Source organism: Lepidothrix coronata, unplaced genomic scaffold (assembly GCF_001604755.1).
Source record: "Lepidothrix coronata isolate B3197 unplaced genomic scaffold, Lepidothrix_coronata-1.0 Scaffold228, whole genome shotgun sequence".
Taxonomy (NCBI): Eukaryota; Metazoa; Chordata; class Aves; order Passeriformes; family Pipridae; genus Lepidothrix; species Lepidothrix coronata.
The window spans coordinates 1,091,146-1,113,649 of NW_016690408.1; the positions used below are offsets into that span (position 1 = coordinate 1,091,146).

The 22,504-nt window shown below is 41.0% G+C and overlaps 1 protein-coding gene across 2 annotated transcripts in view; it reads right to left on the reverse strand.

The window, feature by feature from the left end:
* Window positions 1–22,504, reverse strand: part of LOC108506711 (BMP/retinoic acid-inducible neural-specific protein 3) — a 159,408-nt gene that overhangs the window by 125,420 nt on the left and 11,484 nt on the right. For both annotated transcript variants that reach the window (XM_017834046.1, XM_017834047.1), the window contains exon 2: window positions 16,659–16,944. In XM_017834046.1, coding sequence (XP_017689535.1) covers window positions 16,659–16,894 — 236 coding nt within the window. In that variant the 5' untranslated portion in view covers window positions 16,895–16,944. The remainder of the gene's footprint in view (window positions 1–16,658; window positions 16,945–22,504) is intronic.

Here is a 22,504-nt window from a genome sequence, read left to right on the forward strand (position 1 = left end):
TTATCATTGGGTCCCACATAGATCTCTCTTGTTCAGCATATTCTCAAGTCATCTTGAAAATGGGACTAGTAATGAGGTGAAAAAGTCAAAATTCAACACTTTAAAAATGTAATAAAGACCTTCAGCTGAACTGAATAATTCCTCGATGGATTGTTCATTCACAAACACTTTTTTTATTTGAACTGTTCTCTCCAGTATTTGAAATCTATTTTTAACAAGGAAGAATATCTCCATACCCAGCTCCATTTCTGCACATCTGACTGCTGAAGAAATATTCAAATTTTGATGGCAATTATGAAAATCACTTGCCAGTCTTCTCAATCTGCCTGAAGAACTGCTTGACCCTCTTACCTTTCATGCACATTTTTTAACTATCACTGCCTGTCTCCAAAGTTGTTAAGACCCTGTGCTGCAAAATCTTGATCCTTGTTGTCCGAGTAGATCAATGAGAGAAACTTTCCTGGAGTGACTTTATTATTGTTGTCATCACCTTTAGAGAGAAACATTCCTCCTTCCCGTGTGAGTGAATGGCATTCCCTCAGGAACCACGGCTGAACTCACTATCTTAAGTAAATCCAATCATAAATTAAGCATCTAAATCTAATTCTTGCTAGCAGTGCCAAAAGACATTGAAGACAGTGGTGGAGTCCAATAAATGCCTACAAATTGTTATGCAGCCAGGTTACATTGGGAACTGATGCTTATTGGATAATCCCCAGTAACCCTTTGTTCCTTTCAGCTTTCCTTCTTCCACCTTCTAGCCCAGGGAAAGCTCCGATCAGACCATTCTGATATTTGTATTTCCCCTGTGACCCTGCACTTCCCCATTTTCAGCTGCAAGAGTTTGATCCAGGGATCTGTGTGGAGCTGTGCTGGAAACACACCTGCAGCTCCCATCTCCCAAAGCCATCACGTGGAAGCCGGATCCTATTTCTGGATGGGTGAAAGAATTGGAAAATTTGTCCCGAAATCTTTCATCCACCACTATGCTTTTCCTTCTACAAAGAGGAAACAACACCTTGAGTAGAATTCAAACCTACAATGCACATTATAACACACCTACAGTACACCAAAAATCCCAACAGTGCAACGTGTTGTTATGCTTTTGAAAAAATTAAATTCCTCCCTCTGTGCCAACAGAAGGGAAACTTGTTCATCATAAACTCAATTTATAATCACTATTTACTGTCTCCTACCATGTTTTTCATTTCTAGAGGATTCAGATGAGAAGATGCACATAGACACGTGTGGGAAACAACCCCCCTTACACCTGTATAAAAATTAAATTCTAAGTGGGAAAGGTCAAACAGGTTCAGGCTGAGCAAAAGTGGTGTTCAGGTAATTTCCATGCCCCCTACCCTTGCCACAGTACCTGGGCACATTTACATGTATTCCTTCTGACGGAGTCCTGTGAGGCAGGAAATTGGTTTTATCTGTGGAAAAGCAGACTAAAGGATTTGTGCATGGTCACACAGTGATTCTACAAGGAAAAAGGGATCTGGGCATAAGTTTTCTAAGTTGCAAAAAGCACTCTAAGCCCTAGACTCTGAACCTACTTCAGACAAAAGCATAGTCACTCGTATTTTCTCAGGTAGCAGCCAGTTCTGAGTCTCTTAATGAGATGTATAAATCAGCATTTTTCTAGAACTAAATGAGGAAAGACCAGACCTACTCTTTTAGACCCACAGGGATAAATCTCCCAGAATACATACATATACCACTGCCTATTTTTTCACTCCACGAAGCAGACATGTTTGAGCCCTACATAAAGAACATACAGTGGAATATCCTTTCTCTGGAAGGATAGGGGAGGGAGGGAGGGAGGGAGGGAGGGAGGGAGGAAGAAGGGATTAGCTCTCTCTGCTTTTTGTAAGGAAGCCAAAGTGATAAGAAGCAGACAGTAAAAAATATTGTTTCAGAAGAGAAGATAAATGGAAAACCAAAGGATGTCTTGGGTCAAACCTGTCCTTTCCCCTGTTGTTGCCGGGTGGTTTGTGAGATCTGGAGCATATGTGACTGGGAAAGGCCAGATGGGCAAGCAAACCTACAAGCCTTGCTCAAAGGGGTCCCTCTGCTCAACACCCTCCATTTTCATCCGAGGTTTGCAGTTTGTAAGAGCTGCTCACTAATTGCAGCAATAGTCTCAACCTCTTTTTAATTCCATATGCCAACACACCGCAGCGTTTGAATAATTTTTTCTTTCCCCTCCAAGGATACCCTGTGACCTCTCTAAAAGTGTCAAATATAGATATAAATACCAGAATACTGGTAGGTGAGAAAGGAGCCCCAGAGCACCGAAGGAACTCTGCAGTTTGTCTCGGGGACACGCTTGCAGCTTCCTGACAACTTGGCTTCAACTTCAATTTCCTTTCTCCCTCGCCAAGCACCATATGCTGGCTGTTACAGGGAAATGACACTTATCCTGCAAGCCTGCAACAGAGAGGCTATATTTAAATTCAACTGTGAGGTGAAAGTGTGTTTTATAAAAACCTCTAGGAAGCGGCATCCAGATGGTTGCAGAGAAGAATCTATATCCAGGGATTTGGGGGAGGATAACAGGTTACAGTAGCATCACTTCTGAAGTTTTGGGTATATAGTGACTATTCCCTCTCCTTTCAGGTAGAACTAAAACCATTGCACAAGGAAGTGTTTGGCATTCATCATTTGACAGGAAGAAATTTTTAATAAACTTGGTTTCTTTGGGACTTTCTGTAACTGTTTCTGCCTGCATGTTATCAATCTCAACTCTTTACTTGAAGCTAACCTAATGAACTCAAGAGAAATGTTAATACATTTATTTCAGCATTTTGTCAGTATAACTTTACTTTTAAATGGCAGAAAGACGCTGGGGAAAAGCTCTATAACCGTTGGAATTATCAGCATTGCATATTTGACATTCTGAATTAGAGCATTCCTAGCATCACAGCCTGTTCCATAAAGGGAGAGGTGGCAGTCAGGCAGTTGATTATGTTTATTCCAGATTTCCAAAGCAAATGCCAGTCCTGACAGTACCTGAAGCAGTTCAACAAAGCCGTGACGTTGGTACAATTTTTCGCTTCAGTTTTTTGGAGGAAATGCTTTAGAGTAGCTGAGGGTACTTATGAATTAATGTTACACCTCCAAAGCTTAATTGAATCGACCAACATTTCTGCTTGACCTGGTTAGTCCCCAGCACAGCACCAACCTCACACAGATCCAACAAAGCTACTGCTTTTCCTCACATTTTCTTAGCAAAATACTGGGACACCTCAGTTCTGCTCTCCCCAAAAGGAACTGACCTGCAATATTCAGTTTCAGAAAGCTCAAGATAAATCTTTTCCCACTGATTTGTCTCAGCTAACGAGGTGTAGCAGGTTGGCAGAGCACTTTGTTTATGGCCCCCATTGGCCTCACAAGACACATCCTGTGCAGAGAGCACAGGGTTCACTTATCTCCTTATGCTCCAGTGTCAGGCAACCACAGATTTGCCATTAATGCACCCAGTTATTTAGCTGGGCTACGAATTCAGCTCTAATCTAATTTACAGATGAGTACCCATGAAAGGAATAGCCCAATTCGCTCTCATTCAATATGGAAACAGAGACTGACTTTTTAATGACAATTACAACCAAGCAGTGGTTTCCACAGAAGAAAAATGTACCACACAGGGATATTTTACTGTGCAATCCCCAATCAGGCCACGGTCTCATCTATAACTAACCCTGCTGAATCCAGCTCTAGAATCCATTTGCCAAAAACTAAAAGCCTAAACAATCCCTGTTTGAATCCATATTCACCAACACATGTAGAAAAGTCCAGCCACTAACATAACCCTGCCAAGTGCACCAATAAACTATGCCTCTAAGTTTCACATCTAATGCTTTTTAAACCCTTCCAGGGCTGGTGACTCCACCATTTCCCTGGGCAGCCTGTGCCAAACCCTTTACAACCCTTTCAGTGAAAAAAGTTTTCCTAAGATCCATCTATACCAGGGAAATAAAGGAGGCACAGATTTGGTAAGTAGATAACGGTGGAATTTCAGCCAAAATATTTCTCTCCTCTCCAAAACACTGCTTGGCCTGTCCAGAATGTTTGAGAAATAAACTAGTCCCCAGAAGAAAGTAAGCAACCAAACACATGATCACAGAACTGAAATGCTTTTGGTGTTGGATGGGTCTTTTTTAAATAAGTACAAACCATAATTACTGTAATAGTTAATGTAATAATAAAACCTATAATAACTCGTGTCTTCGAAGAGCAGTTAATTTGCAATTCTAGATGTTCGAATGTAGAGTGTGCCATTAGGAACCAGAGTGAAGAGGAACCCTCTTTTCTTCCACATCAGACACTGACATCTCTTTGCAAGGAAGCCAAGTAGGTCACTGCCAGTGCCACTGTCAGAAGCCAACACCAAGGGTTCAGAGGTGAAGGGAAGGTGAAGGGAAACCTCCCAATTCCATAGCAAAAGGTGGTTAATGGCAACGCTGAAAGTAACACTTTAGGAATTTACAAAAGAAAACTGCCTGTGTTTAGATGAGCAATACAGTGTCATCCACTGCCACAACAGGGGGCAAAATTTACTCTAGGCAGGATGACATAAGCTACATAAAATTTTGTTGAACCAATACACTTCATATTATGCAAAGATATACAGCAAAAAAACTCTTTTGAATTCAATCACAGATCTATTGTCTGAGCTTGTCACCTGTAAATTTTCCCCCACTTCAGTTTAAGGACCTCTGATTTCATTGTTCTGTATCAGTTCTGCTGTTCTGCAAATCCCTTCTGTGCTCCCTCATCATCACATCCATAAGTGCTTTGTCACCTCCTGTAAGGAATTCATCCCCATGTATTACATTCCTCTAACTCACCAAATCATCAAGGTTTCCTCCTGTTAGACTGAGTTTTTTTGCTTTTATTTTTATAGCCTCACATCGTTATTTATTTTATTCCTCTTTCATTCTCTGTCTCGAAGCTTTTGCAATCAGGATCTGAACCTACTAATCCAAACCAGGGGGTATAATCTGGTTAAAAATATCAACTGTTCACACGATTTTCCACTAATGACAGTGGAACCATCCTAGTTATTAATGTGAAGCTGCTAAGCCACCTTATTCAGTACAGCCACTGCTCTCCTTAGGTACCTAAACAAACAAATGGCACACCAAGGACTACAGTCTTTTGAAAATATGAGGTTCTTTTGAAAATCTGTTTCTGACTTCTAATGCTAAGCCATATAGAAAATTTCAGTGGTTGACTAGTGAAAAAAATAGTACTTAAACAGCATATTTAATTGGTATGGCATTAGCTTCACTGACATTTAGAGAACATCAAAGCCAGAACATATCTGTATCGTGAGGAATGAAGCAAAAAGGGAACTTCAGCAGAATGATCAAATTTAATTCAATGCACAACAATGGCTAGGATAACAAAATATTCTATGCAGCAAGTTTACTCATCCTCTTAACTTTATTTGTGCAGCCTGAAATTGGATTCCATAGAAATGCAAAGTTTTTCAGATTGCTGAGATCTGAACCTTTATCTTTCCCTGCAGGCTATTTGTATTAATCTACTTTTCTTTGAAGCACAGAGCTGTTAAACTGTTAAAGCTCCTTTAAAATGTGGCTATATTTCTATCAATGGACCCAGATAGTTGAATTACAGATTTTAATTACGCTTTTTATGCTTTGGAGATGCTTACCTAGAAATATGTGCAACAAAAGTATGCAATTAAAGAGCTTTATTGCTGCTGATTGGTGAATTGTGTCTATATTGACAGTAAGAGATGGCTTAGTGTATAGAAGAATTTACATGGGCCTCCTTTTATTAGTGATTAATACAAAACTCACAGCCAGCTTTGTTACCCTACCTTTGTTAGTATCATGAAAGCAAAGGGTGTGAAAATGTAAAATACTTTGTACTTTAGGAGTGAGATACAAGAATATTTAATACTTGAGTATCACCCTTCCTGCAAAGCCAGCTAAACACATAAGTGGAAAAATTGGAATTTACACTATTCATCTGACATGTCTGACTAACTTTTCCAGTTTAGTAAAGGCACAACTGGACAATTTCCATCATGAAATATTCAATCCCTTTCCCCAGTGAACCAGGGGATGTGTAAAAGCCCCCTCACCAACTGGAAGTGCTGCAGCCATAGTTAGCATGGCCTCGAGACTGGGAATTTTGAAACAGAGAATGCAATGCCAATTATAGCTGGGGGAGGGAATCCACTTCTGCAGCCTATTGCAAACTGCAGCTGTGGGAAAAATAAAAATGAACAATAATTTAAAAAAAAAAAAGTAGGAACAAGCACTGCAGTAAAATGGCAAAAGTGAGCTTCTTTGCTTTTCAGGGTATTATTGGACAGCAAGGAGTGTGTTCCTCTATGCTTTGCCAGGTTTGGAATTAAAAAATCATCTTGTACCATCAAATCCCCCTGGCACTAGAGTGGAGACAGATATGGAATAAGCCTAATCCTTTCACAAATACCACCAACATGGCAAGATTTACACAGCAGAAATGACATGAGTGCATTAGAAAAAACTGGCAAATAGGAGGTGTTTATAATAGACAGTTGTTTTCTTCCTGGAACTTCTAATTTAAGCTTATCAGCATCAAAAAAAAAAAAAAAAACAAAAAAAGGTTGAAACCAGAAATGATTACCAACTATTTCACAGGGAACACAGTGTGTGTGTCTAACATCCTATCTGCCTCAAGATAGGTTCCAAAATCTGCACACGTGTATTCACACATATTGTCCAAAGTTTTATTTCTTTTGGTAAGAAGTAAATTATATCACCGACTTCAGTGAAACTAGTGGTTTAAAATATTGTTTAGGATGAAAAGGTGTTCAAATAACCTGGAAACACCTTGGAGAAATCATGGAATCATAGACTTGTTAAGGCTGGAAAAGACCTCTAAGCTCATTGAGTCCAACCCTCCTCCCGCACTGTCAAGGCCACCACTGACCCCTGTCCCCAAGTGCCACGTCCACACACCTCGTGAACACCTCCAGGGGTGGGGACTCCACCCCTACCCAGGGCAGCTGTGCCAGGGCCTGACCACCCTTTCAGTGAAGAAATTCCTCCTAATGTCCAACCTGAGCCTCCCCTGGCACAGCTGGAGGCCGTTCCCTCTCCTCCTGTCCCTTGTTCCCTGGGAGCAGAGCCCGACCCCCCCCAGCTCCCCCCTCCTGTCAGGGGGTTGCAGAGCCAGAAGGTCCCCCCTGAGCCTCCTTTTCTCCAGGCTGAGCCCCCCCAGCTCCCTCAGCCGCTCCTGCTGCTCCAGCCCCTTCCCAGCTCCCTTCCCTTCCCTGCACACCCTCCAGCCCCTCCGTGTGTCCCTTGTTGAGGGCCCAGCCCTGGACACGGCCCTGGAGGTCCCTCAGCCGTGCCCGGCACAGGGACGGGCACTGCCCTGGGGCTGGGACACCCCATGACTGGCGCAGCCCAGGGGCCATTGGCCTCCTGCCCCCCTGGGCACCCCTGGGATCGTGTCCAGCCCCGGCACCAGCACCCCCAGTCCTTTCCCACTGGGCACTTTCCGGCCCCTCTGTCCCATCCTGGATCTGCAGGGTGTTGTTGTGACCCAAGGGCAGGACCTGGCACTTGGCCTTGTTGACCCTTACACGACTGACCTGTCCACATCCCTCTGCAAAGCCTTCCTGCCCAACAGCAGATCCACATTTTTGTACTGCACTCAGCAGTAGCTGAAGATCTCGTAGAAAGCAAATGTGTAGTCCTTGAACATATTGATTGTGAAGGCCACCTTCTGCTTCTGGCTGTGAGGAGCGTGACTGTTCCTCATTTCACAGCAGGGGAATTAAATCTCCATCCTACTGTTCCAAATTCCACCGTTCGCTATCAGGGACAAAAACATCATCGCTCTTTGTGTCAGAGAGGAGTTAAATAAATCCAAAATCCTAATCCTTTTGCTGGATTAGTCTCAGCATCAAGCCCACAGTGGACACATTTACACTTTTATATATTTTCCTCTGTGTAAGCCTGTCTATTTACAATGAAGATCAACATACCATTTCATGCTAGTCTAGGCCCAGAAACTTCTGTCAGTTCAGACCTTCTGTGCTAACAACAAGTGGATTACTTCATCTCAGATAGTGAGTTTAATACCCCACAAGACTAATTCACAGGTCATGTCACTTTTGCATAATGTTGGTGTTACAGAGATAGAGTGGTCCCTGATTTTCAAGAGCTGGTAACAGCCAAAGTGTAAATAACAACTGTGAAGTCTTTCATTCTGCTCCATTATTTCTTTTCTGCAATGATTAAAAGGTATTATCCAGCCTTGTGGCAGGAAAATAATTTAATTTTTTTTTCCAGCAAGCAGAAAACATAGGGCCTGTTTTGATTCTAAGTCATAGGCTAAGGGCCACTTTCTGGAGAACATTTTGCTAAGACCAAACAGACGAGATATTCATTGATACATCATGAAATGATAAACTGCTGAGATATACACTGATTGACAGTGTAAACGTGCAGAGGCAAAAATCATCACAAACTGATGACAGCTATACCCAAAATCATATGGGAAGATAAAGAAAAATGAAGGAAAGTCATAATAGCCCCAGTATGAAAAAGAAGTTTCATGTTAATGTGTTTCAGCTTCAGATTCTCAGAAATCTGTTGTAGCCAGAGTTAAAGCAGAATAAGTTTAAGGTGTAATCTGGAGTTGACCAAAAGCATAAGGAAATGGAGCAAGATCTGACAGAATGTTTCTGCCAGAGGCATTTTAATACAAAGATCTAATAAAGAAAGATCTTTTGGTGTTGTCAGTGTTATGAAGAATTTCTGGATGTCTGATCCATGAAGAAGTGTCCACAGCAAACGTCATTAATATATTGGTCAAAGGCTCTTGTTCAGACACCTGACTGAAGATATAAGTTTTTCTTTCTAATGAACAGTATTCTTCTCACTGCAAAAATGGGAAGAATGAAAGAGACCTCACTAAAAGTTCTTCATTTTAATCAGCTGGAATTATTAATTATTTTTAAAATTTGTTTTGTGTGGTTAAATATGTAAAATGTAGACAAAAGACTGCATTTTGTTTGTTAGTGCAGGTTGTAATATTGCTTGGGCTGTGTAATGTTTAGCCTTTAGTTTTGTTATGACAATCTGTAGCCAGTAAGTATGTAAATGGCTAAAGATGTAGTTTAAATAAAATATAATTAGATGGAAGTTGATAATAATGTGATGCCTTTGTTTATTTTCTATTACTGAATCATATTTATCAATAGGCAAAGCTGATATTGTATTTGAGTTCCTAGCAAAGCATCCAGATCTTCTGCTAGCAGTGAGGGTATAAGTAAAAAAATCCATATTAGCTAACTTGCAAGAACCGTAAGAAAATAATTCAGAATTTTTTAAAATACAAATATTTATTTTAAATTAATCAATTACATTCCCTCAGGTCTCGGATTCTGCTGATCCTTCTGAATATTTGGTAGAACGTCTCTTATGTTTCGATTTTAAATCACGTTACTCGTGTAAGCCAACCCCCCTATATGTGCTTTTCCCTGGAAAATTAGCATTCCCTCCTCGAAGCCAGTTGCAGTCCCTGCCGTGCACACGAGACCCGCATACACAACTTTAAATTGCTGCTGGGCTCTGGGGGGGCATTTTTCAGAGCTCTTGTGTGCATCAAACTGTCCGGGCAGTAACGATATCTTCTCTTCTCAAGTTGCATAAAGTAGAAATTGAGAGCATCAGAAGATGAATTGAGATACAGAGCCATTAATGACCTTAAGAACACCGTTATCCATAACAATCATATTGGGATTCTGGGGAGAATCGAGCAACGAGACATTATTTTGAAGTATTGCTTTTCTTCACAAGGGTCTCTGCTGGAATGAATCTGTAGCTACACAATGAAAATTCCCAACCAGCATAATGACTGTGAAAACCTGTAGAATCAATCAAGCCAAGCCAAGAAGACAACTGAGATTTGGATTTCGAGATATCGACCGCGACCCGAAGTCAATGAGAGCAGTGGAAAATGGCAGAAATTCTTGAGTGAGCACATTTGGTGTCAGTTGTTCTTTTTCTGCGTGGAAGAGACACAAATACCTTTCCATACAAAGAATAACACATTCCAATCAATACCACGGGTTTTTTTATACAGACAAATTTCTGTGCTACTCAGTTATTTTTCTCTGTGTAAGCTATAACGTGCCACCCATACAGACTTAACACATGGTCACAAAGAAAAAAGTGAAAGCCATTCTGTTTGGACATGGCTACTGACTCAGCAGCAGTAAGAGAAAATAACATCATAGGGGTTAAAACAAAAGCACAAAGAATTTGATTCGAGTAATTAAAAAAAAATTTTTTTTTTTTTTTTTGTTTCAACCAAAAAAAAAAAATCTTAGTAATTGTTTTTCCCCTTTATGAAAGTCATGAGCATTTGATATTCCCTACATCTTGAACATCACTGATAGTACCAGCAGGGAAACAAAAATGAAAAGGAAGGGCAAATGAAAGAACAGAGACCCAACTAACCAAAAATCTTCAAAGGACTAATGAAAATTACCTGATTTCATGCCCACAATCCTGGCAGTCTACCCTGCTGACTGAAGAATGTATCTATTATTAGTGTTAAACAGCTTTTATACTACTTCAGTGATTGCATGAAACCATTAAGTTACAGCCTCTATTATCCTAATTTTTTTAGGGCAACTTAAATGATTTATGAACTCACTAACTGAAATGATGACACACCATATTCTCTAAATAAATGTTCTCTGTTCTAGGGAAACATATCAGTAGGAGGTTTGATCTAATAATTGTCCTTAAAATATTAGATTTTGAAAGTGAGTACATTCTGGAAATAGATTATAATAATGTTTACCAAAAAAAAAAGATTCACCTCCTCTTGCCATTTGAGTTTCTTTAGGATCTTTGATTAAATACACCAAACAAATAAGGAGAAATACAAAGAGAGATTGTCAAAACACAGACTCCTGCAGTGTGTTATGAAAAAAAATATACAGAAGGCAATCTTGGCACCAATATTCTCTTGTGTTGCCAAGCTGAAACATGCTCGTGTTCTTGTCAAACTGACTCCTGAGAACGCTCCCAATCCTGCTGGCACAGCCAACCCTGTGCCCACCATCCTGCCCAGGGCTGGCACAGCTTTGTCACACTGACAGGAACTCCACCCTTGCTTTGAAACCCCCCCCAGGCCAATTCTGAGACCACCAAAGGCAGTGAGGGGGTGTGGGGTAGGTCTGAGTCTGGTCACTGGCAAAACACCTCAGAGGCTTTTGAGTGCTGTAGGCCTGGGCTCACTGATAAATCCCTTGTGGTGTGCTGAGAGTTCTGCAGGATTCTGCAGGAAACCAGCTCCCTTAAACATTTCTTCAGGGTCTGGTCATGCTTTTCATAGAGTCACAGAATGGTTTGAGTTGGAAGGGACTTTAAAGACCATCTTGTTCCAGTTTCCTGCCATAGGCAGGGACACCTTCCACTAGCCCAGGCTGCTCAGACCCCCATCCATCTTAGGGGCCCCCAATGCTCCTGGTGCCATTGGAAGGAGCCAAAGTCTCCTTCACCTTTGTGAACATCCACTTTGTGTAATTATCAGCCCTTAATATTTTGGGTAAACTAAACTAGGCTCTGCTTATAATTCATCTGAAAACACGTTCCTAAGTTTTCTGTTATAGATGCAAAGCTTCTCTAATTTATCTGTTCCCTCATTTACACCTTTTCACAAGCACATACCTTCCACACAATCCCCAGATAAATAGATCAAGAAACTAATATAATTTTGATAATAGGAATTGCTACTTGCAAAGCATCACAACCTGATATGTGTTTAGGTCTTAAAGTTCAAGCAAAAATGATTTCCTATGAAGGGGATTTGCATTTGGGATAAAGGGCTGGAAACTCAATGATTTTGGAGGACATTATCCAGGTCCATGTTTCTAGACCTGGAAAGATGGTCATTTAAAGCTTTAATTTTGCTTTGCTTATGCAAGCAGTTTCACCAAAGCCAGTCATTTAACTGGTGTCATGTCTTTGTTATGCCCAGCTAACTGGAATAAGAGAGGCTGTTCAAGTATATCACTATCAGAAATTCAACTCATTGAGGTTTTTCAGATCCAGACATTCTTAAAAAATGTACTGGGCTACAAATACAGTTTTTCTACTGGAAATGTATCAACTCACAATCCCAAAACCTCTCTTTGAGCTGCTCTTCCCTGTTACCAGCCTGTGAGCCACTGGATTGAAAATGATAGTGGAAGACCTTTTATTGGTTCTTCTCCATAATTTGAAATTCCAAATTAACCAGCTCAAATAAACCTTGCAAGAAAATATTAGTCCAGACCATATGTTGTGGTGAAAATTGTAAATTAGAGCATGTTGATGTGCACCTCCACAACTGAATCCCCCGGGATTTTTACTAACACTGTCTGTCAGGAGCACACCTGTGTCAATAAGTCTGATGAGAACTGCGGGCTAAAAAATAAGTTGATAGGGAAAACAATATACCAAACCCAAGCTAAGTGGTTAAGTTCCCACACAAGTGTTAAAACATATTAGTGAGTGTTCTATTACAGTCTGGAGTCTTGCTCTGTGCCCTGTGCATTCAGAACACAGGAGAGAAACCCAACGTGGTCTTGTCTTTAACTTTCATTTTTGCAGCTGTTCATGAACACAACCCATTTTAAAACAGCCTCTAAAGGAGCACTTCTTAAACCACATGAACACTGTGCTGCAAAGAGCTCCTCACTTGTCCAGGAGATTCCTTTTTTTTGCCTTTTGCAGACTGGAATTGTACACTTGTTAGGTGTAGTTACTTCAGAAGGATTTCAGTGGTCACCAAAACCTAGTCCACTTTCATCCACATCATATCTTATAAACCTTTCCTCCTATTCATAGGATTGGGAAGGTTCTGTAACTTCATACATGCCAGAATTACTTTAATGATTGCAAACCTTCTTTAAATAGCCAGCCTAAATTTAGTCATAGCCAGTTTATACAAGTTTGGTTTTAAGACAGTGATGGCTTTTGGTTTAGATAGTTCACCTCGCTTTATAACATGTGCATTGACAGGATTGTATCCACTTTCAGCTCTCATTTGGCAATATTTAGGGGGGGGAAAAATTTCCACCTTAAAAGAAAAAGCTAGGCTCTTCCTTCCCCTGATTTTCACATCTGTTTCAGATTTTAAATCATTTTGCTTCAACAAAACTCCACAGCATCCCTGAGGAGATTTTCTCAGCACCTTACTTGACAGCATGAATACTTCCCTATCTCTGTAGAAATTACCTCTTCTGATACAATGTAGGTTCTTTGCATAATTTCACAATCACTCTTTCCATCCTGGTAACCTCTCATCTCTGTTCTGTTTGGATTTAAATTCCTTTGTCTGGGTTGCTGATTTACATAAGAGGCACAGCGTTCCCTTTGTGTATTAAATAACAAATTATAAACTCAATTTTTCTTGCCAAAATACTTATTGATACGAACTACAGGAGTCACCTTCCATAAAATATTGACACAGCATTCCCATGAATCTAGAGGTTTTCAGCAGCCATCCAGATGCTTTCTTGGCATTTTTCTTCACAGATCAGGCATGATGAATGCCACCAAAAAATGTGGCAATTATTACATTTCCTGCAGGAAGGTACTTCCTCTGGAGAATTATAGGGAATAGCATACTATAAGGAATGCCACATAACCACCACAACCAGTCCACCATTTCCAACTTAAAGTCGGTACCATCAGGTGGAATTGTTTAGTGTTCTTCAGTACAGATTAAAACATTATTGTCTCTTTCAGTTCAGTCCTGTAACACTGGAAACTCTTGGCTTTGTGGACATATACACCCCAGAATCAACTTGTTTGCCCACGGACATAACTGATCTTTAATTCACAGAGTAAAATATGGGTGACTGGGGATTTTTCTACTGCTACCTCCCCATAACTGATGCACCAGTTGTTTCGTCACGATTGGTTTATGCTACGAAAGCCAGATAAGGAGATAAGGCAAAGTATAACTTTAATGTTTAAAATTCATATTATGCCGAAGTTATGACCTCTCTTAAGAAACTGGGCTCAGTCAATCAGTGTGTTCCTTGGTGCAAATCTTTGGCTTCATCCCTTAATTTGTAACAGAGTCATGGTCAGGTGGACACTTGGCAATAGTGACCAGAGGGTGTGGATACAAAGCAGTTGCTTTTTGCCTCACTGGCATATGAACAGGGAGATTGACTTTAAGCTGAAAAGGGGAAGATTTAGATTGGATATTAGGAAAAAAAACAATAAAATTGTCTTCAGTCATTCTGTGTCTGACCCCACTGTGCTACCAAGATCCTCCCAGGAAGGGTTCAAACGGGAGACAACCCACTGGAGCCCTTCACCCTGTACATCTCACCCATCCTCAGCCCCGTGGATTCTGACCTGGCACGGGTGTTAAAGGGAAGGGAGAAGACTTCCCTTCCCCCTTAATCTTTACATGCCAGGTCTCAAGGGCTGCAGTGCAGGGCTGAGGGACTGGAGGAGCTGATGCAAATCCTGAGCCAATGCAGGAAGGAGCTCTTCCTTCCCTCTCCATTCCAATCACGACCCTGTCCCTGAGGGAACATTTCCATCAGGTAAAAGACAGGTGAGGGAAGAACAGACCAATCAGGCTCCAGATCCTACAGCCCTGGAAAGCTCATAGCACAGCAACTGGGATTAAATTTGCAGCGTGTGGCTCACAACAAGGTCACCATGCTCTGCACTACTTCCTGATGGGATCATATTTTATGGGGAAACTTTGCAGTAAGGTTTGGTTTGGAAGGGCCAAACCAAAATCATGCAGCTTTTTTTTGATCTAAATAGTTCTTTTGACTTCCCAGCTCCTTTCTTGGAGAGAATAGGCAGAGAATAGAACTAAACATGAGAAAAACTTTCTGTGGGATTGTGTAAATTAAATTGAAACCTATGCACAAACCCAAATAAACATTAACGATATGATTACAGATCTATAAAACTTAACAATGTTGCTGTAATGATGGCTGAAAGGAGAAAAATTCTCAAGGACCCAATTGTAAGAGCTGAAATGAAATACAATTCCATCTTTCATGTTTTTAGCAAGATAATTTTGGTTCAGTGTTGACTAATACAGAATAATGGGAATAAAATATGCTGCCTCAGTCTCTGCATTATTGGCTTTACATTATTGGTTCCTGACAGCTGGCTTTTAAAATGCAGTAAATATTGGGCAATGCTGTTCTGTTAAGACAAGCCACTTCATCAAGCATATTTCCAAATCACACTTTATTTTCAAAATGTGTTTAATTTGTCTGTATATGGCAAAGAAGCCCATTGAAAAATTGACCTGCAACAGAGTGCCCTCTACCGTATGTATTTGGGAAAGGAAAATAGAGTAAGTTTCTTAAAAATAAAATCTTTACAGGCTGAGGCTAGCACTTTTCTCACAGGCCACTGGACACTGAACTGAATATAACATACATGTAGGCATAAATCACTCTTACCTTGTTAAAGGGCTGGGTATCACTAGAGAATAATAGCTTAAAATAGGTATGAAATTTGTACAGGTTCTTTCATGGTTTTCAGTGAAATCAGTGTGTGTCTTCCCATACCAAAATAGCCTGTGTTCGTGGCATGGACAGTTATTAGGGAAGCTGAAAATTTGTCCTGTATTGCCCTGTTGCCCCACTTTTTCTTGACTGCCAGGAGGGAACTGTCACAATATGAAGCAAAAAATATCTCTGCTTAGAGATGTGCTTTCTCAGTCCTTAATCTCTCCTGGTCTCTCATTTCTCCCCTTCTGTCTATCTGCCATTAGGTCACTCCTATTAGACTGAACTTTCCTTTTCATTCCCATGTCCTTGATAATGCTATTGGATGTCACTGAGGTGCACCCTGTGCAAAGTGATTGAGAAGGCAGTTCACCAGTGCTGTCTCAAAAGAGCAGAAACTCACAGGTTACAAACAAATCATTGAAGCAATTCCACAGCAGGGCCCAAATTCTCAACCAGACCTATACCTTCGAAGCCTTCCCCTGTTTTTTTTGTTTCTGGGTCTGAATTGGGCCATCCAATGCTGAGTTTTGGGATGGACCAAACACCTCTGTTAAAAATCATGGTGGCTCTTTACCACTCAGTCCCTCGGGGAAGAGGAAACCGTTCCTCAAAACGTTGGTAGAAACGAACATTAAACTTTTTTTTGAGCCACTTTTGAAATGCCCTCATTTGTACCACGAAACCCCTGCTTTGCCAGCAGCACGTGCAGAGCCACAATTTCATTCTTAAAGCCTCAGCCTACGCCTTGGTGAACCACACTGAAAGCAGCAGAACTTGGTGCACGACCAAAGGGTGATCCAACGTTCGCACTCTGAAACCAAAGGCGGCGTTTGAATAATCCCTGAGACACTTTTGGACTGTGCCATTAGGACAGAGCAGGGGTAGGTAGTAAACAACAAAGTTTTCCAGAGCAACACAAGCAATTATCAAAAACAGAAACAAACACAAGCAGCATTCCCGTGGTAGACAGTGGCCTTGCGAATGGCCTTGCATACATTTCAACAACGAATTTGCTGTCTACGGATTCGTTCCCACAGCTGAATCTTTTCCTTAAGGAAACCCTTAACGATAATTGTACAGCTTCTGAGGACGATATCTCTGTAATTGCTTTCCCTTTGCTTCATACCTGTAAATCTTGTATCTTGTGCTAAATCCCTGTCGACTTCTGTCCACAAAATCTGTGTATTCCTGTGAGCGATGGAAGGGTCCCTTATCAGAGAGGAGCCAGTCGAAGGGGCTTGTGACATGCTGGTCCGAGACAGCAGCAACCGCTAAACCCCAGCAATGAAGACTCAGTGCTATCCACTCCCATAGAGCCATCAGAGAGAGCAATTCAGCACCAGCACTGCAGCGCCATATCATGCTTCCACTGGGGACTTAGAGCCTTCATTCTCTTAGCTTTCCCTCAACACCTAGACAAAATACACAGTCAATTAGATAAGCACACACTAGGCATCCCTTGGAAGTAGAAACAAGTTTCCTTTCTTTCAGCTTAAAGAGATAGTGGCCTCTACTTTATTACATTTTACATTAGCATAAACCCCACTAGGCTAGTTAACAGCAGAGTGCTTCAGTACTTCAGATGCTGTGAAACTAATGTCTTCATTAACATCATCAGAGATAATATTTACTGTTGAAGGGAAACCTTCACAAATCATCAGGGAAGGGATTGTTGGGGGGTTTTCCCAGTCATGCCAGTCGCTAGTGAAAAATAGGCAACATGACAATTCTTGCCTGATGCAGCAGCACAAAATCATTCAGCAATGGCAGTGCATAAGCTCACAGTTCACATGTTGGACAGAAAACAGGGGAGATTCAGAAGACCCAGCTGCCTTCTTTTTGAATGAATTTTTTAATGCCCTTGGAAAAGCCAGGCAGTGGCTTGTCTTCACTGCAGCCTGTAGTTTCCAGGCTGTGGTTATTGTGTTCAGAGCAGCGTGGCAGGACAGTGACTGCTCTGGTTGACAGCTCTGGAGCTGCCCACAGTGAGGAGTTCAGGGAGTTATTCCAGCTCCAGACACTGTAAGTTTGAGTATCCCTGACAGTAGCATTTTGCTTTCAGTCCAATTCACTCCAACCCAATGGCTCAGCCTAGAAACACTTTTTAAATGCACCCTAAACAAGTTTCTGTGTGCCCAATCACAAATCAAGAATTGATTGCCTCGTGTAGGAACTCAGTGAAGACAAACCAGAGTTTCCCTCTATATGTCAGACCCACACCTGTGGAATGGGATAATGATTCTATATCCTGCTCAGATTTTGTGAAAACATCTATGCAAGAGCATGAGGTTCTCAGAAATGCTGAAATGACAAAAGGCCATGTAGATTCCTAAATATATAGAAGCAATCATTTCTAGTTTTCAGTCTAAGACAAAACAGCACATAATGAATTAAAATGTATGAATGTGAGAGCTTTCATTTCTCTAGCTGATGGGTTTACAAGGAACAAAATTTTTGATTCACATTCATTGAAATCAGCACTGATCATGACATTCTTACAGTGCCCACTGCTGTAACTTTTGTAACTTGGTGGGAAATTCTTCCTTACCACCAGTAATTTCATCTGTGAGTGCCCCCCACCAAAAGAAGGATAACTCCAACAGGACACTCCTGCAACTGCACACTCAGCACCCCTCGTTAATTCCACTGAATCATTAATATGAGACATTAATATTCTGAAGAGTCTTTTGTGTAAATTACAAACACATCAGCTGCAGGAAGGTGAAGGCCTCCCCAGGAGCACAGAGGTTCATGTGAACCAACAGGAATTTACACTCTGAGAATATAATAGCCTGTCTGTGCACCCAGAGAAATACTCAAGGTTTATGTGATGTAATTGTTTGTAACACGATCTGGACGTGATCCTGCAAACAATAAATGCGTAAAGAAAGCCCCTGTTCATATTTCATGCTGAGCATTTACCCAGGCACTGAGTTGTAACCATAAGCAGTCACAGCCATGCAGTTGTTTATGACCATAAAACACAGGCTGCATTAATTTTATAAATCCTTCTGAAATGAGATTCCACAAGTCTACAACAGAGAGCTCCCTTTAACTTATGCTCCTGAACCATCACTTCCACACAAAAAAGCTGCATATTTGTGTACTGTATGAAGTTTGAGTATCACTTTCCTAGACTGGTGCTGGTTTTTTTTTCCTTCACAGGTGGAAGTTCACGTATTTGAGGTTACACCACCATGTAACCTTCCTCCCAGGGCATGAAAAAGTCTGCAGAGATCAGAAGCAGAACTGAAAAAGGAATAGATTGCTCTTCTGGCCCATAAATGCCATGATCATCATTTCATTGCCACTTCCTGTTAAAAATTAGCTCAGTGTCAATGGAGAAAACATGTCAGTCACTTCCAGACAGGTCAGAGCAGCCTTTGCATGATAACAGAGAGAAAAATCCACAAATGCTTCTGTTTCTTCTTATCATTAATCAGGGAAAAATACATTGCACAGCGTTCTCATTACCCTCCATCATCCTTGGCACAGATGAGCAGACCCTGGGCATCACTTCTTGCCATTATGTGGAGCTACAGAGAGTGTAATGAGAATTTTAATTTTCATACCAACTGCTGCTATAGAATTTCAAACTTTCCTGTTGAAAAAGTCATGTAATTGTTTAAATGAGAAGAGGCAGGAGTTTGCTTTTTCAGGTACTTATTAACACTCAAACTGTTTCAGGTCATTAAACCGTAATGATGACTAATTGAGTCCCTTTTGAATTTAAAATGATAACGTTAGGATTGGAAAATGAATTATTTTGTATATGTAGCATCTTCCTAAAACTAGACCAAATGAGCACTTGGAAAGGAGTAATGAAGAGCCAGGACTTTATTCTTGCCTTAGTGCTGCACCTCGTGGTGTGTCATAAATGAACCAGTGGTGAAATACCTCCAGAGAGCCTGTGCAGTTACAGAAGAAAATAATCTCACTGTTTTAAAGATCTGTGAAGGTATTTCTCAAAAGAGTATAAATATACAGGCAGTTCTTAAGGAGAGTAAAATCACGTGTGCACTTCTAACTGATACTTATCTACTTGTCTGTGTTGTCCAGCCACTGTAAAATCACTCTGCATAGTATTAATTCCCATAATACCCTTGAGAAGGAAACTTTTACCTCTATTTAACAAAAAAGGGACTGAAACGTGAAAAGACCGAGGCTAAGTGGGGGTTTAAGCTGTTAAATGTGTATTTCCTATGAAAAAAATAATTTAGAAAATTCTAGACAAAGGATTTTTGCGACGATTAGAGTAGGAAAAATATCTCACAATTTTGAATACTCAAATTCTCTAGTGAATGCAAATGCCCTGAAAACATTTTTCAAAGGCTGCTGCAGTCCTGTGGAACACACAAAGATTGCAGTTCCAACAGCCATCAGAGAACTCCAGGGAAGAATCAATCTGAGTCGAATTCGCTGTAGACAAAGGGTGGGAACTAAAACACCTGCTAAGTAACAGAGCTGGTAGATTTTCAGGTGGAGAAGACATTCTTCAGAGAACAACTGATGCAATATTTATTCTGCCATAAAAGCTGTCGTGTCAACAGGCTGTTACTGAAGTGCTGGCTGAGAGGACAATCCTCACATAGAGATGCTCTGCACAGTTGCTGTCTGTTATCCCCACGGTTTCACCCAGCTAACACTTGTAAATGCTGTTAAGTTTTTAGTCCTTCCTCTTCTAAATTCTGAGGTCAGAGTGAATTCGAGGAGCTCAGTGGGATAAATTCTGCTTTGTCAGAAATCTCATCTCCTCACTGAAATCAGCGCAGAAGGAATTTGACTTTCAGCACTTTCTGAAAATACCACAGCTCTCATGAACAAGTAAAGGTGCTGAAGACTGGCAAAATCCATGTATTTATGTCATCAGAGAACATGGTGCTGGCAAGTGCAATGCCAATATTGTGGTTACTGGGACAAATTTCAGCTGTGAACAAAAACACAGGGTGTCTGTAGTCTTTTTTTTTTCATCATGTTGTAGGGCAAACCCCACCTACCTGAGTCTTCCTTTTTTATGTGAACACTTTTTAACATTAAAAATTGCATATAATTACATATGGGTAGTTTATGAACTCACTAACACAGCTAAAATAGTGCAAATGAGAATGTCTGCTTGGTTTGCTTACAGAACATTAATTGATAAACCAAGATTTACAGAATAATGTTCAGCCAGCTCAGATGTGTGCACAGCAGTGCTCAAGAAAAAGCATATCAGTAAGTTTAAATCCTTTCTAAAGTGGAAATTGTGGAAAAAGAAGTCTGTGGTCCCCTCAGTGCAGGCAGCCTTCTCTTTTCTAAGGGGTGAAAGTCTCCTATAAAAGAGATGTGCTGACACACAGCAGAGACAGAGCTGCTAAATTACTGCTTCACTAGTGGAGGAATTTTTTATAGAAGACTCAATAAAGTTGATGTTAGGCCTCATCAGTACCTTTTTTGGGCCACATCTACCTGCAGTTCTCAAGAATCAAAGTAAATAACTGTATAATAACTGTACAGTAACTGTACAATAATTTAATAAGATCGGGGTTGGGTTTTTTTCAATATTTCTCTACTCTGCAAGTCTGGGACATATCTGAGGCTTTGGTCTGAGATCCCACAGAGATTTCCTTCTGCCAGTGGAAATGCAGAAGACCAGGATCTCTCTGAAGTCCTTCGTTTTTTATGCTCACTAGAATTCCAAGAAAACAATGAAACATCCCAGCTCTCAGTGGAAAATTTCGGATCCTCTGTGATGAAGTGGGATTGCTACAACTTTAAATCAGTGGTGAGAAGCAACATTTTCTCCACTGCAGCTGGATGGGGAGCAGTGAAGCTCAGAGAAGGCAAGATAAGTCAGGAGACCATTTTTTTTCCCAGAGGTATTTTGACACTGAAAAATGGAAAGACATTTTGCATAAAGAATAAAGTAATAGCCTGCATCTCAGAGATTGCTCTTATCTGCTCTAAGACCCTGGGTTTATCTCTTTATGTGTCTCTGCTTTCAATTCCCCATCTGAAGTGCGATGATCATGTTGCCCACCTTTGTAAAGAACCACAGGACCTACTTTGTTATCAGCAGTGATTCTTTATTTTTTTTTTCCCAAGGAGCAATTTTTCGACTGCTAACAATTTTAAATGAATGAGACCTGGGAGGCATCTGCCCTTGGAATTCTCACACAGCCCAGTGTAAATGAAACAGCCACGAAGCTGATGATGTGCTGTGGAAGAAAAGAGCAGAAAATGCTGGCAATCAGTATCAGCTACAGAGAAGGGTAGAGCAGAGAGCAAAAAAAGCATCTCCCTTGTGCTCTGCTCTGGGCTCGGAGCCATCACAGGGGTTCTGCTCTTCAAAGGAGGAGACGCAAATCCACAGGAAAAAAACTCTCCCCAGCTGAACTTCCTGAAGGATAGCAAAAGGATTTGTGGACTGGGGTGGGCTGTTCTGTCCTGGGCTCGTAGTCACATGTTGGGCAGAGGTTTAGCTCTCTCAAATCTGGAGTCCCAAAAACAAGAGACCCGACGTGTACGTTTGGTAGCACAAAGAAACAGAACAGGAGTTCGGGGAGTTGGAATCACAGAACCCAATAGTTTGGGTTGGAAGAGACCTTAAAGCCCATCCCCCTGCCACAGGCAGGGACACCTTCCACTCGCCCATGGACCAAGCTGGAGGATGGTGAGCTCTCCCTGCCATCAGATCCAACACACGTGAGCTCCAGGCCTGTGCCACTGTGGCACCCGGACACAAAAAGTATCTTTGTCACCAGGTGATTTTCAGCAAGGAGGATTGAATCACCTTGTTCTCTGTAATTCATTGTGAGCTACGACCTTTTGAGAAAAAAAATCTGAAAGGAGAAAATAATTCTATGTCTAAAATCCTTAAGTGAGTTTCACATTCCAGGCTTAAAAATAAGCAAGGTCTTCACATCAGGTCCTGGTATCAGCTTTGACTACATGCACCCTAAATCAGCATCTTTCCTTTGTTCAAACAGAGCT